This window comes from Cavia porcellus, unplaced genomic scaffold (genome assembly GCF_034190915.1).
Source record: "Cavia porcellus strain 051 isolate PalLab524CR breed Dunkin Hartley unplaced genomic scaffold, mCavPor4.1 scaffold_8, whole genome shotgun sequence".
NCBI classification, from domain to species: Eukaryota; Metazoa; Chordata; class Mammalia; order Rodentia; family Caviidae; genus Cavia; species Cavia porcellus.
Genome location: NW_026947491.1, coordinates 33,936,991 through 33,953,421, shown reverse-complemented (window position 1 = coordinate 33,953,421; position 16,431 = coordinate 33,936,991). Strand labels below are relative to the sequence as shown.

Genomic DNA, 16,431 nt, shown 5'->3' with positions numbered 1-16,431 from the left:
TATGAGGTAACTGGTATCACCGTCAGAGTAACAGGAATGGCTGCAGTCTTATACGGGCCAGAAGGTGGCAGCAAGTACCACCTGTATAACAGGTACCATGGGGCGGGGAGGGTGTCTGTGTCTCTCCATGTGACTATATTCAAAGCAAGTGGAAAAAGCACATAGGCTTAGTAGACCATGCCACTTACTTGAAGTAAATGTACCAGCAAGCTCAAAAGAATAAGGGACCTTTTTACCTTTGTAGCCTTGGAATTGGATGTGATCTGCTCTATCATTGGAAGAAACAAGTTTTCAGGACTGAAGGGGGCTCCTGTGAATTTGAGAGTTTGTTCAGCGTGGTAAGTAAGCTTCTTAATGTCTCCCCAGGTAGGTCCTGAAGAATGTGTCGTAGAGGGTCGGGGATCCATCTTTTTCTTAGTGCTGCTCATTCCTGGGAGAGACTGTACTGCCAGCTTCTCGAGCTCCAGGGGAGGACTGCTTCCTGCCTGGTTCCACACAGTAGGGACGCACAGACTTTTCAGGGGCCCAGACTGCACCTGTGGGTGAAAAAACAGATGCATACCCCCTCCCCCAAGTGAGCAATCCACTGAGTCCAACCACTGGGGACCTGATACAGGCTGTTGATAAAAAACCAATGGTTTCAGTCCTTCCTTTGTGAGAATAAAATGTTTCTACTGCTTTGAACTCATCAAAGTCGACATTTTAAAAATTTAAAAGAATGCTTTTTATATAACTGTCCCTGCAGGGGAAGTCTACCATATTTCCTCCCATTTAGTAAGTTAATTTTGAGGAGTCCACTGGCCCATCCCACTATGCCTTGTCTGGTAGGATTGCGAGGTGCACCACTGACATCTTTACAGCTGAGTTGGAGTACAGCACAAGGGGATAATTTAGTAGCCAAAAACACTTCCTTACTGTGGAATCCAAGACTTCCTCAGGATCTGTCAAGAGATCCAAAGACAAAAGGGAAACAAGACAACCTACAGACTTTATAATCCTTCCAGAAGGATGTGATACCTAGGCTTTTTCTCGTAAACTGAATTTGCCCTGAGCAGACTAAGTCTATCAGACTGGAATGACTTGGAATCTCTTACTGTAACTGTATCTTCCAAATAAGAGAACGGCCCGTCATGGGGGGGAAAAGTCTCCAGACGTCACTGGCTATCATCTTCACTTGGCCAGCCTCATCCAAAATTTCATCCTCCTCAAGGGCCAAGTTGAGATTTGGGGTCAGTTCCTATGCTGAGTGTGAACATTCATTCCATGATAACTTACTGGGTTTTTCTAAAACCTGGCTTCCTTCTTTATCAAATTTAGAGCAGCACTGATTGGCCCAGTGGTACCCTTTGTTACATTTATGATATTTTCCTTTAGGTTTGCCTTCTTTAGTTATAGCTTTTGCAATCCTTCTGAAGATGTCCCTCTTTGCCATGATTATAACACTTTGGAGGCTGCAGAACGGCAGCAATCACTTTGGCTTTATGAATTTTGACACCTTTCCCTCTACCTCACTTGGGTCCATAAATATGACAGTGCCATGTCTCCTCATAACATCTTGTTTCTTTGTTTTTTTCCAGTCTAACATACGTGCATTCACCAGTGAAGTTGTCCTGGCTAAAACACCTAACATCAGTGACTACCTGGGCATCAACCTTCATCCCATCGACTCCCCTAATCCCCAATACAGCGCCCTCAGCCAGCAGGAAGTAGTTACAGAGAGAAATCTTTGCCCCTTTTCCTAATAATCATAAGACGGGATATGAAAGAGTTGCTGGCCCAGACCAGACACTTTAACCAGGAGAAGCCTCAGCCAAGTTAAGGAACTCCTGCCTCCCCCGCCCCTTAGAGATTTACCTGTAACCCTATATCCCCATCCCTAAGAACCTGCCTCTGGCGCCAAATGTGTGCCAATGGGCTACCTGTGCATCCCTAATGCCCCTTGGGGTCCACCCCAGACAGAGGCTACTTATGGGCCTCACTCCACATGTTAGAGTGTGTGTGTTCCAGAGAGAGACCGTCGGCCCCGGGGTGGAGACATTCCCGAAATAAAGGTTACTTATATTTTATATTTCTTATCTTTGCAGCCACGGCCATCCACTCCACTCCACTCCTTCCTTCCAGTCCTCCTTCCCCCGCTTCCTCCCCTTTCTCAGACCTAACAGTTTCTACATTTGGTAAGCTTTAATTGTTATAGCAATACTTCAGTTTTTCCTTTAAGGGGTGCTAAAACTCTATGACAATCAGTGTTAGTACTTGCATGTGCTAACTGAAGTGCTAAAACAGCTTTCCACCTATCATAAAATTGAGTTTTGTAAACAATTTATGAAATCTATGTAAGCTTTTTTAGGGTCCTATCTAATGGTGGCAAAGGAAACTTGAGGGGCCTTGGTTTCTGGGATTTGTGTCTATGCCTTAAGGGCAACACAAGAAGCTTGAATAAAAGTGGCCAGTCATCGAGGACTATACCTTTGGAGTGGCACGGGGATCTTCTCCCATAAGTATGTCCATTCCCACAGGAATTTGTGTTCACATGATCTGGGGACTGACCAGTAGTGGCTTCCCGATATTCTGCAAGCCATACACTGATCTAAGCAGCAGTCAGCACTATTTTCATTAGGGCCCTCCAGTCCCACGGTGCCATCTCACAACCATGTCCTGATGACTCTACAATGACTTTTGTAAATGGGCTTGCAGACCTATGTTGGTATTCTTTTTCTAAATAATTTAAGCACTGCATAAGGGAGGCTATCACAAAGAGGTCCTTGACCTCTTCTAAGAACAAGATAAGGATGCATTTCTCCATCTTTCATGCCAGCTTCTTTCAAGTATTTCTCCATGGAGGACTCAAATTCTCAGGCCAGGAGTTTTGCTGGAGGAAGAGAAGGACATTGAAAGAGGATTCTCTATGGGGAGCTGAGGGGGTGACAAGTGGCTTTTTAAGTGAAGATTCCTATATTTGAAGAGACAATGTGGACCCTGCTAAGTTGCTAAGTACCAAGGAATGCAACTTTCATGGGACCTAATGACCATCAAAAGTTTTAACCCACAATTCCTCAAGCTATTTTGCAGCAGAAACCAAGGAAAATGTAGGTGAATAACTATTAGGAGTTTAATAGTTGGAGCTAAGAAACCTTACATCCAGGTGTCTTGAAGAGACACTATAAAGCCTGCTTAAATTGTTTTTCCTTTTTGGATAAAGTTTGACCCATATGGTATGAAGCAGAAGAAAAAAATGAAGGATCAAAAAGAAAAACAAGCACACAGCCCGTCCTCATTGGCAATGGGACTGTTAGAAGACCTCTGGGCTAATAACCTAACATTTGATCTTGCCGTAAATGTGTCAGGTTGTTCTGCTGCTGTCTATGTCCTCTTATGTTACACAAATTTGGACCTTGTTCCTTTTCCAGGCTTTGGAAGACTGGTCCTCCACGCTGACCTGCAGCAGCAGGTTACCTTGCCATTTCCACCTCACAAAGGGCTTCACTTGTCCATGTGCGACCGTGGCAGTATAGAGGATGAAAAGATTGCTTGGAGCTGACACATCATTCAAACATCAAGAGGGCCACAGGGACTGTTCCAAGAGCACCCAGAGTGTAGGAGTCTCAAAAGAGCAATGCTGAACTGAGAACTCTCTTGACTTTTCTTGCAGGGAAATACAGGAAGGAAAGCAGCCTGGTTGTCAAGGAACAAAGAGGTCTTCTTCATGACATTTATTAGGATGATCTATGCAAATTATTAGGCAGGAGGAAGGACAAAGGCCAAACCTATAATGCTTCCCTAATCTTTAAGCATATATTCCAGATCACTCATGCTTTTGCACACAAGCCCCCTCATCACTTTAATAATTCACTCCTCCAGATATGTCTCTCACAAACACTATTTGCATTTTTGATACATACATATTAGCTACTAAAAAACTACTCTTCACAAGTCTGAAGTTCAAAATTTTAGGGATTTGGGCCAGGGATATGCTCAGAGACATTGCTCAGAGGTACAAGCACCTCTCTCTCTAGCAAGCACAAGGTCTGGAGTTTGATTTCTGGTACAAAAAAAAAAAAAAAAAAAAAAGAAACCTAAAAAATTTAACAGATTTAAATCAAAGGCATGAGCATCATTAAAGAAAATAAATTTTAACCTCAATATATTTTAGCAACCAGAACCATAAGAAGTAACTATGTTCTTTATAAACTGTTCAGTTTCCAGTATCATGGTAAAGCAGCACGTAAGTATGGAAAACAATCCTGCCTATAAAAGATGTAAACTGGAGAGCTCCGAGAGCATATTAGAGTAATCAAGTTTTTCTAAGTCAAAAAGAAGTAGTTGATAAAAAGCTAACAAATCTGTTCAACTGGGTTGCAAATAATTTGCCTTTCAGTTAGAGAGTACAAAGCCATCCTAGCAATTTAGGGTTGGTAAATTGTATTTATATAAAACGTGACTGAACTCTCCTTGACAGTTTGACCCAAGCAGATGTAGAATGAATACAAAGCCAGCACACTATTGCTCTCTGAAAATGTGTGCCTAAAAACACTATTCCACAATATAAGCTGTCTTTTTTAAAAAATCTATACTTAAAAGTTTGTAAATATGCAAACTCCATGATTCAGCCTTTCAAAGCCAACAAATGAGTGTATTAACATACTAAAACCTCTGTATAATGCTGACATATCAAAACCAACCTTCTTTTAAATACACTAATTTACCTCTTTTACAAACAGCATTTCTCAAACATACTGGCTTATACAATCTTTTTCTCCCTCTAACACTATTAATACTCTACAGAATTTACTAGGCTGTCAAAACCTTTCAGAAATGTTCTGTTAGAGTTAACAAGATCAAAATAACAGAGAAATGAACTAACTACAGTAAGATCAAATATTGACCCAAATCATCTTTACTTGCACTGTACTTTAACAATTCCAGGGTCTCTCATGGAAACTGCTTAAAACTATAATGATGACAGCAACAAAAAATAAGCAAGAAATCCAAGCATTCAGTTTCTTGCAACTTATAAAAGTGACTCTACACAATACACAGTATGTGTCCTTATTTCACATTAATGCCTAAACAAGCAAATTCTGGACAAATTTTAAAGAAAACAAACTTTAAGAAAAAGTTTCCCAATGTCATTGACTATTCAGGCTCAAAATCTACTCAAACAATGAGAAAATATTAACACTTAAAATCTGAGAAACAAACACAGTAAAGTTTTATAAGAAATTCTGAAAAAAAAAATGATGTGAACATAGAAAAGATGAATGTGCTATTAATATTTGGAAGTTAAGCCTTAATTGGGCTTGTTTAAATCCATTTTATTAATAAACAAACAAGAAATGAATCTGAGCCCCAAACAGCAATTTTAAAGCACACATATCTACTCTATTTGGTTTTTTACTAATATAAAAACAACTATCCTAGGGCCGGGAGTGTGGCTCGGTGGTAGACCACTTGCCTAACAAGTTCAAGGCCCTGGGGGTTCCATCCCCAGCACTTCCACAAAAAACAAAAAAACTGAAAAACACTATTCAAATTCTTTTATTCTAACTTAAAACAGTAAAAATACTTTTATTTTAAATTACCTCACTAATTATATTACTGTACTATTCATGTTTTTTAAAGTGATAGAAAAGGATTGACCAAAGATGGATTTTGATACTTTCCATACATTTCCTGAAAGAATATGCAAAAAATCAATTACTGGAGCTAAAATGACAAAGAAACACTGAGCTATTTGAGATCAATTGCTGTCTAAATGACAAATCGACATTTTTTCTTTTCCAAGGTTCTGAGTCCGTTTTCACAGGGATTCTATTTTTTATGTGCAGTGTAATAAGTTACGCTGGAAAGGATCTTTTTATATGAAGATGAAGGTAAACACATTTCAATTTTTTTTTTTTTTTTTTTTTTTTTAATCGGTACTGGGGATTGAACTCACAACCGCTTGCTTGCAAGGCAGGTGCTTATGCCGCTGAGCTAAATCCCCAGCCCGGCAAATTTATTTTTTTCATTCAAAAAACTTTCCATAGAACTTTCCCAAAGTCTATCAAAAAGCCAGAATTCTCTTTGAAATATTCTCTGTCACATCAAAATGTGAAGCTTATCTGTGCCTATCATATCAAAACTAATTCTTTTAACATTAAATTCTGTATCTAAAAACTCAGCTCTTGAAATTTCCCTATTTGACTTTAAGATATTATAGATTATACAGAGGGTTTTCAATTCACTTTTGAATATTTTAATACAATTCATAAACAGTTTTCCATGAGCCCCCAAATCAAGAATATTACTCTGTGGCAATTTTTTTTTTTTGTCTTCTTCATTTTTATCAGTACCAGGGATTGAACTCACAACCACCTGCTTGCAAGGCAGGTGCTTGTGCCGCTGAGCTAAATCACCAGCCCCTGAGTGGTAAATTTTAATAATTCACGAAACCGTAAGCACATATGCCTTCTTTCAAAAGTATTTTGAGGTACTGAAATTTCCACCTGTAAGTTAACATCCACACGAAAGCTGGCAGTGTCAAATATACAGGACCCGTGATACTATACCTGGAACTCAGAAATCCCAGGCACATTAGTCTCCTCAGACTTCTCGAGCTTTTCCGCAGCCCACTTGCTTGCAGCCTCAGCAAGCTCCTTTTCAGTCAGCCTGCTGGGTTTATCTAATGCCTGGCAAAAAGCAAGAGCATTTCTGTTACATCTCTCAAGGTTGTTTACACTTCAGATACACCAACCAGCACACCCTATGCACAATCCAAACCACTAAAGCCTTCAAACTGATGGTACAAATCAGTACCTTTCTGCCTCCCACCCCTTCAAAAATGCTCAACAGAAGAACTGTTTAAGCAGTAATTCTCTTGGACACATATACTAGCTGTGACCCAATTTCATTTCCACAAAACCTCAGGAATTCATTTAAAGCATAAAGCAGAGACTGACAGCTCATACTAACTGTATACAGAACATGAAAGACACTGATTTCAACTTGCTAACTTCAATTATGTTCAATGAAACAAGTAACAAAATTTCCTTAAGGTCCATTCTTAATTAACACAACAGAAAATTCCAGATGTGACAGTTAATGAATCAGAAAAACTCTACTCTTAAGGTCCTTACATGAAGTCCCTAATTCCATTGTTTCCGTGGAATAATTTTCATCACCTATGCCCTTCTCACCTCGTATCACTAATTCCAAATATACCTCTGTCTCCTGGAAGACAATCGAGTAAAAATCCCTGTTTTGTGGAGCATGTCATTGAAACAAACAAAAGAAGCAAACAAAAGAAGCATTTTCATTAAACAGAATTTCATGAAGATGACTAGAGTACAATTGGTACCTTATTTTTTTTGTACAGGAAATCAAACTTAGGACCCTACACTTGCAGGCAGGCATCTGTGCTGCCAAGTTGTATCTCTGGCTTTACCTTAACTTATAACCCCAGAAACAGAAACAGTAATTCCTCTAGCCAAACTTGGTAATGTACACAGATGGGAAGGGCAGTGAAACTTCCTCACACTGGCCACTAGTACAGTCATAGCGATCGATCCACATGGAGATGAGGGAGAGTAAAATATCCCACCCCCAAATACACTTCTTTAAAATATTCTGAGTTATTCAGAGGAACTGCACACAAAGGAATGGCTTGGTGAGGCTATCCTTCATAAAAAAAAAAAAAATGTACAGCCACAGCCACAGGGGACATTAAGCAAGAAGTACAGGCAGAAGCTGTTCTCTGAGATCTCTGCATCTGCCGAGGAAAGACTTCGCAGTGGGCAGAGGTTGAGGCCTGAGACCTGGTTCACACATACAGGCCACAGCTAGTTGAACTACGGCAGCGACCTGGGAAATTCTACCTGCACAATCATGTAGGTTTTGATTCCAGAGTTCCCCCCCCCCCCCCCGAACTTCCCAAGGCTCGTGAGGCTATCTCATGCCTCAGGAGTCTCAAGCCCCTATTCTTTTATGCACTTGAAGGTATTATGTAAACTTCAGGCATCTAGTCGTCTCCTTGATGTTATGCACTAAATTTGTAAAACCTTTGCAAGGCAAACAGAAAGTATGAAACTTCCCTTATTCCTGCCACTGAGGAAGCCTACACAGCTCATTTCCAGCCCTTCCCATACAGAACGTTAAAAATCCAAAGTGTGATGACATACACCTATCATCTCACCTATTGAGGAGGCTGAGGCAGGAGGACTGTAAATTTAAGGCCAGCCTTAGCAACTTAACAAGACCTTATCTAAGCAAAAGAAAGGGATGCAAATGAGGTCTGTAGTGGAACACTCTTGGGTTCCTTCCCCAGTTTAAAAACAAAGTTCACAGCTAGCCTAGTCTCTGACTCAAAACAAAAAGAAAAGAACAACCTGGCATTCTAGATCCCTCAGATGTCTGAGAATGTCCCAATAATATTAAATTGTCACAAAGAAATATTTTTCCCCTCTGAAGAAAAGAACCAGCTGCCTCCAAATATTCTGATCTAGTTGTTATCCATGCTGGCTAATAAGTCAAAGTATCACAGAAGAAAAATAATGCTGGACTCAGTGGTGCACACGTCACCCCAAATGTGTGGGAGGCTGTTCAAAGGCAGCTGTGCCAATTTAGCAACATGCTGTTTCAAAATAAAAAAAAAAAAGTCTAGGGTCATGGCCTCATGGTAGAATGCTCCTGGGTTCAATCCTCATAGTGGAAGAGAAGGAGGAATGAAAATGAAGGAACAAAAAGAAGTACATGAGAATACAAGTAAAATATGGACATGTCTGAGACTTCAATGTGCTATAGAATGAAAGTTTATACGTAGCCCGTGTCAAAAGATTTCTGTATCAACAAAAGGAAAGCATATACTATCCAGAGCCAAATAGTCACACTTTAAGTTTCTTGCCTATGCCCCAACCAATAACTGCAAAAAAATCTAACGCATGTTCCCACCGAAATACTTACTGGTCATGGTCAAGATGAAGTAGGGCTGCGGTAGTAATACTATTGTAGCATAAGCTACGCAAAACACTTCTATGAGAAAACTTCTCACTTGCTCTTACAGCTTGTGTCTAGATGTCCCTCCAAAGCCACATGCAGTCATATGTGGGGCTTTTTCAGAGGTGCTAGATCTAGCTTGTGTGACATTGAGACTGATTCATGGTGTAATGCTAGGCTCCAAGGCATTAAGGATTAAGGGTATGAGTGCCAGCAGCCGTAAGGTAGTCTGGATAAGAAATAAAGAACAAAAAGACCAGCAGTCCACCCTGTATCTTTGCTACCTTTTGCCCACCATGAACTGTTTCTCCTGTGATTCCCCTCTGCTGTGCCACCTGTCTTATAGCCAGTTGTTTATGGATTGAAATTTCTACGATCTGTGAGCTAAATAAACCATTCCTTCTTCAACATTGGGTGTCAGGTATTTGGTCTCAGCAAGAAGAAAAGTAACGAAGACACTTGCATTGGTAGCTGTTGTCAAGTAGTGGTTACTTAAAATTTAAGTTTTTAAATGCAGCAACTAGCCCAATGGTATAACATAAATAATGAAAGCTTTTGTCCTAAACAAGCATCTTACTTTGTAATTCTTTAAACTAGGATTTTAGAAAATTAACAAACCTTTGATGAAGGACCTGCTGGAGAACTTGAAGGTGAGGTATCTCTTGATGTTTTCATAGATGGGACAGGTCGCTCTTTACCTATTTAAGAAAGTACAAGATGTCATTTCCTAGCTCATTTGTTTTCAATTAAGTGATTCAGTAACTCAATTCATGAGTGGACTTGTATAATCACGTTAGTACTGAAACTCTGAATTACATTATTTAATTAATTAAAACTACTTGTTTTAGAGGTGACATCAAAAATTAGAAGTCACCTCAAATGATATTATGTACAGTAGTGTAGGCCACACCAAGGGCAAGTTAAAAAACAGGATGACACAGAACATACTGGGAAAGGAGACACGTCTGAATATAAATGCGCCATCTTCTCTACTGCTAAACGCCAGTTTCAGTATCTCACAATATGAACACATGCCTAGATATTTCAGTTAACTGTGCTGTTTATAAACAGAGCTAACTAAGAGACAGCTCAAGGAGAACTGTATATAGGACACTTAGCACATATTCCTGAAATGCTTATACAATTGAAAAAAAAAGTAAAAAGACTACAGTTAGAGCATTAGTCCAGTGCCCATCATGAATGAGTCTCCAACTACTTGTTAATTTGTTTAAAATAAATCACTGAAATAGTTACCAACCTTCATCTTAAAAGATTACTTGCATGTGCTAAATGTATACATTTTTTGTTTTTGTGTGAGACAAGGTCTCACTACACAGTTCAGGCTGGCCTTGAACTCAGGGTGATCCTCCTGGCTCAGCCTCCCAAGCATGCACTACTATGCCCATGTATATATATAACTATGTATACATACCATATTTAAGAAATAGCTTTAGCTTAATAGAATCTTAAAAATTAGTAATGCTGAGCCTGTTACTGAGAGAAAAACACTTCATTAAATGATTGTCGGAAAACTAGAGAGAGACAGAAACAGAACAGAAAGTGGCAAGTTTCAAGTCATACAGATGCCAGTCAAGACCAGAGAGTGGGTTAAGGCTGGACAGCAGTCAAGAGCAAAAGCAGAGACAAACACCTTGAAACTGAAGCAAAGCCAGCTTCAGTCAGCTCTTCCTTGTCTTAGCCAAGATAGCTAAGCAAGCACCTAAAGACTAAAAGGTTTCCAGCCACCCAGTGCACTGGTGAGTAATATCTCTTAGGTCCTGAAGACTGAAAAGCTTTCTCTGCATCAGTGACTCTCAAGCAGGGAGCTTCATTCCTCCCAGCCACAAACACTGGACCATGTGTGATGCTAACTACAATGGTTACAAGTGAGAGAGTCATTGGCCGGGGATGCTGTTAAACATCTCTGTTATGGGGGATATCCCTCCACCATGAATCATCCAGCCTCAAACAAATCCCTGCTAGAGGCTGGGTCAAAGACATAACCTAAAATTTTATGGTACCAAAATCCTAGAACTACAAGAGGCTTTTACATCAAGCAGTTTAAAGCTTCCTGTAGATTTTAAAAAGCAAAAGAAATGTGATTAGAACCATCAGTACATCCCTAAAAGGCCAAAACAATTTAGTCATTTCTAATTGCATTTCCATTGCACATGGCAAATTCAACATTGTATTGTGACAACCATAGTCACATGACAATCAAAGTACCTAGATGAACAAGTAACAGTTCATTCAATTTCAAGTCATAACCTTCAAGTCAAGTATAAGCACTTAAAATGAAATAAAAAGATAAACCCTATTTTTCTACTATTAGGATGCAATGATTGCCTCCTCATCCTACTTAAATACTAATGTACATGCTCAAAACAGAATACGATAACAACATCAGTTAACTTGATCACTTTAGTCCCTAAAGGAAGACAAAGTGCTGGACTAATCAGCACAGCAGACTATGATAACTACAGATATAACTGCAGGTTCAATTTTAGCTTACATCTGCTAGACATTTGGGAGGAATTCTGTCCCAAGTACTGTAGCTATTAATCTCTTGCTTCATTTTTACTAACAAGACATCAGTTCAACAGCTATGCTATGCGTGTTCCCCAAATGTAATCTCAGGACCTCATTTCACGTACTCAAAGGCTTATCTGAGCAGGTTATCAACAAATCTCAGTGTGCAAAAGTAAAGAACAGAGAAAGGCAGGGCAAGCAATTTATTATACATTCAATTATACCTGTATGAATGGGCAGTCTAGGCGAGAAGCAAATGACCAAGAAAAAAATGATAAAGGTGGCAGTAGAAACAGTTCAGAAAAAGGATTACAAATTCCTTGATGCTATCTGCTTAGCATCTATTTTTTCCTATAGATCTCAGCCTCCTGTAGAATGACTATTCCTGACCATGAATGGTTAGGTTAGCCCAGATAACAAAATCCAAATCGTAGTACCTGCATCTATTGCTGTACTGCTTACCCAACTCTCTTGGCAACAGACTAATGGAATAGCTACGTAATTTTCCCACTTCTGTGCCCTCTTACCAATTCAAGCCTCCCACCCCTTCAAAAATCCCAAATCAAAATCTAACTCAAAACTCACCTCTTTCTGGCTTTCCTTCATCCTGCCGTTTGTAGGAGGCACTGGCACGCGCAGGCTCTAGGGAAAGGTGGGCAGGGAGGAATTAACAGCAGGACCTCTGTGCCCAGCACAAGTGAGGTAAAAACCCTGAAGCAATGAAGAGGGATTTCTGAGCACTTGTTGGTGACCTGTAAACTGAGCTCTGTGGGCGCACTGCTAACTGGGCAGCTTTCCTAAGACCCCAAGCTGCTTCTGCTGCGCTTCTCTACAGCACCCTGCTACGCAAGGGAAACACACATGCCGGACGTGGAGAGCAGTTCCACTTAGGGTGACAGAGCAGAAAGAATGCATGTGCTCAAAACAGTACAGGATGGAAATATCAGTTAACTTGATCAGTTTAGTTAAGCAGAATCAGACTTCAGTGCTCTTCTATCTCATTCTGATGAATGCCTCTAATTTGTCACATCCCCGTGCCCAAAGTCCCTTGAGTGATCATTTTAATGTCTTTTTCTTCTCACTTTCTGGTATTCTGGATAAAAGCTGAGGTGGCCTAGTTATGGGGCTGCTTTTTATTCTTTGGAGCAGTCACTCTGGTCTCTCAGCATTCTTGCAATCTTGGACTCTGATTTATTCATTCTGTTCATCTCCAGTGTCCCTGCATGGCAACAGGCTACCCAAGCAAACAGCAATGAAGGTGAATCACAACAGAATAGGAGAAATTTCTGCTTGATGTGCAAAAGACCAAATACCGCACCCAAAAGTATGTATACTTCTTTCATTTACTGAGATGACTATTCAGAGAAACAACAAATAGAGAAACAATTCTGCAAAGTGTGCTTTTGTAAAAAGAAATTCATGTTTATCTATATTAATAAAAGGCAAACGTCTATCTATATTAATAAATGCCTCCAACAAGAGGCATTCTTTGAAGTCACCTTACTGTGCTTGAAAATGGATTCACCAAAGACCATATCACAAGAAAAGCAACTAGAGATTCGGCATCCCCACCAGACAGACACTGTTACAGCTTATCAGCTACTCTTACAAGAGCAACTGAGATTACAAGAGGCTTTGCTTACATAACAAGAAAATCATTTATTTGCTATGAATACTTCCATCACCCTCCCACAGATGACTGACGCCTCTGTGCCAGAGGCTCCAGCTTCTATTCCAATGCAACATAAAATCCAATCCTTTGGCCCTTCTGTGAGCCTCATATTCTGTGAAACTCCCATGTGGACAAATGTAAAATACACACTCACTCAGTTTTTTTTTTTTTTTTTTTTTTTGAGATCTTTTTAAGACAAGGTCTCCCTATGCAGTTCAAGCTGGCCTTGGGTTCGACTTGTAGCCCAGGCTGGTCTCAAACTTACAATTCTCCTCCCTCAAACTCCCAAGAGATGAGATTATAGAAGTGCCCCACCAGGCCCAGCAATAAATTATGATGTCTTTTCTCTTGTTTATTTGCCTTCTGTTTATTTCAGAGTTACAATTATCAAAACATTAGAGAGTTAACGGAAAATCTGCAAACTTCCTACAAAGGTCAGTTAAGGATGGCATGGACATAAAAGAAATGAGAAAAGAACAAAGGACAAAGCATATTTTGTTCATCACTGTATATACCTAGTATAATAGCCTCTATAAAGTTTGCATTCGAAGAACTGATAAGGAAACACCCACATCCACACCCAGTCTGAGTCAAACTTGAAACAAGGCAGGGTGCAGTGACATACACCTGTAATCCCAACCTACTCAGGGGCAGAAGCAAATGAACTGCAAGTTCAAGGTCAGCCTGGGCATCGTAGCAGAAACTAGCCTAAAAAAATAAAAAGGAGGGATAGAAGGAGAAAGAGAAAAAAGAGGGATGAATCTACTAGAAATCAAAAAGAACACTGGGAAAGTTTTCAAATACACGTTTTGATTGGTCTCAACAAACTGCCTCTGGACATGAGGGTGCACCTCTATCAACCCAGCACTCAGGAAAATCCCAAGTTTGAATCTTGCTTGGAGAATTACTGAGACCTTGTCTCAAAATGACAAAATAAGAAAGGCTGGAATGTAGCTGGTTACACAGGCCTTAGTTTCAATCTCCAATACCAAAGAAGGTGAAAAGGCCTAAACATTATTAGTCATGGTACCCTAATATTTCTTAATGAGATCAAATGTCAAAATATTTCATCCAAGTTTTTTTATTGTCTATCCCAAATTGCCAATCTACTGTTTTTTCCAGAAAAAAATTTTGTTTTCTGAATTCTTTTGGTATTGTAAAGCGACTTCCCTAGAGACAGGTGTCAAATATAATGCAAATATTGCCATCCTACTTTTGCAGAAATTTTGTTGTGGATACAATGTTCTTTCATCTGGCACTGGACAAGTTTTTGCTTCTCCTGAGCAGCTGATTTGCACTGATGCTGATGAACACTGCTGTTCCTTTCTGTTTGATATGGCCAAACTCTTAGTTCATGTATTCCAGCTGTGCAGAAGTGTGACAGGCATTTGTTTCATGTATTATTAACTTTATTCTCAATTTGTTTTTCTATTCTTAATCCTTTTTACAGAAAACCATCCATTTATTTAATCCTATTTTATTAAGTGTTTACTTCATTAAGCTACCTCAAATTCTTTTTCAAATCAGGCCAAAACATGAGACTAGGGATATTTCAAGATGTGCCACTGTATGTCTCATCATTTCTTATCAGCTTAAGAGTGGACTGCATCCACCTCTTCCAAACTCTGTGTTCACTTTGTGTTGATGGTACAAAATGAACCCTTATGAATGACATCAGCAAATGCAACACATCCGTTTACTAACACACCACTGGTTATGTGTCTATTAGTTCCGTTTCCAAATTTCAGAGACACTTAAGTTATTAACACACTTATTATAGGTTCTCATTCATGTTGTCTTGAGTGGTTAGACTAATTTCCTAACAGACAAGCAAAAAACCACTCAGCAGAATTAAAGAATCTGGAACAATTATTTAAGTAGTTCGTTTCACTCCACTAAACTCTGGGTTTTGTTTTTTTTTTCCCCAACAATTGCACTGTGCTTAAACTTATCCAGTTTTCAGTGGTCCACAAACACTAAAATGAAACCAACTGTCTCACTCTTGTCATCTACTATAGGATTTTAGTGACATATAATGAGATTTTCTAAATATTTTGGTGTTTGATTTTTATGTCTGTATTATCTGTCCATCACTGGACAGATAAATTATAAGGACCAAAGGATTATCTTGGCTCACAATTCTGGAGGTTCCAGTCAGGATCGTTGCCCACTGTTTGGGGCCTGTAGTAACACAGTAAACAAAGAAGAAGAAGGCATGTAACCGAGGTAACAATACAGCACATGGCAGTAAAGAAAGACATGCAGTCCCAGTATCTCCTTCAAGGACGTGCTCCAACAACCCAAATTCTCCAACCAAGTCCTACCTCTCCAAGACTCTGCCACTTCCTGATAATGCCATAGGCTCAGGACCACGTCTATAACGTATTTCAGACTCCACAATCTTTCTATTTTTGTGCTAGTCCTCTGTATCGTTCTCTCTTTAGTAGGTTACTGTTCCCAAAATGTGAGTACTTCTAACCTCAATACTTTTTACTCCATTCAACACCATGAATATAAATGTCTCTCATATCTGTCTTTTTCACTTACCATTCTGTATGTTAGAATGCTACTCCTCACTTATTTCATTGTTACCTCAATCACCTCATACATGACCTTAGTAAGCAAACACTAACTTTCTACTTGACACTGAAGTAAAAAGGCTCAATACATTTTAACTTTCCTGTGATTTTGTGACGAAAATGAGTGTTAAATTAGGACAAAGGAATGAAACCAAGAAGAAAAAATTCTGAGAGTAGCACTAAGGAAATCAGAGTTTATATCTGTAAAGTTAAAAAATAAGAAAAAAAGCCAAAGGATATCTAGTACTTTCTGACTTATGATTAACTTATGATTTTCCAACTTTACAACAGTAGACTAACATTTATGCATTCAGTGAAAACTGTATGCTATGGCTTGTGTCTAAGTCCCCCTTGCCCTCAAACTTCATTCAGTCACAGGTAGAGCTTTTTGGAGGTGTGATCTAGAGTGTGTGAAGCCAGGATTCAGTGTGTGATGCTGGGAATAAGGATGTATAGTGACTAAATTAGTCCACTGATTCACTTGGCTTCGGTCTGGGTGTGGGTAATGGGAAAGCCCTCCCTGGGTATGAATGCTACATCTAAGGGCATACAGAGTATAAGAGGCAGAAAGAGGGCTGCTGCCATCACTTGTTGCTTGTTACTTCACTGCTTTCTAGTCTTCTGCCCACCATGAACTGTTTCTTCTCTGCAACATTTCTCTGCCATGCACTGTGTCTTAGA

General features: G+C 39.5%; 1 protein-coding gene across 15 annotated transcripts in view; it reads right to left on the bottom strand.

The window, feature by feature from the left end:
* The window catches only part of Pphln1 (periphilin 1), a 148,045-nt gene that overhangs the window by 53,316 nt on the left and 78,298 nt on the right, over positions 1-16,431 (bottom strand). For 9 of the 15 annotated variants that reach the window (XM_063254572.1, XM_063254568.1, XM_063254571.1 and 6 more), the window contains 4 exons: positions 12,085-12,141; positions 9,589-9,668; positions 6,549-6,668; positions 237-536 (listed from right to left, as the gene is read on the bottom strand). In XM_063254572.1, the coding sequence (XP_063110642.1) occupies positions 237-536; positions 6,549-6,668; positions 9,589-9,668; positions 12,085-12,141 (557 nt within the window). The remainder of the gene's footprint in view (positions 1-236; positions 537-6,548; positions 6,669-9,588; positions 9,669-12,084; positions 12,142-16,431) is intronic. The other 6 variants (XM_063254569.1, XM_063254574.1, XM_063254573.1 and 3 more) reach the window with 3 other exon arrangements.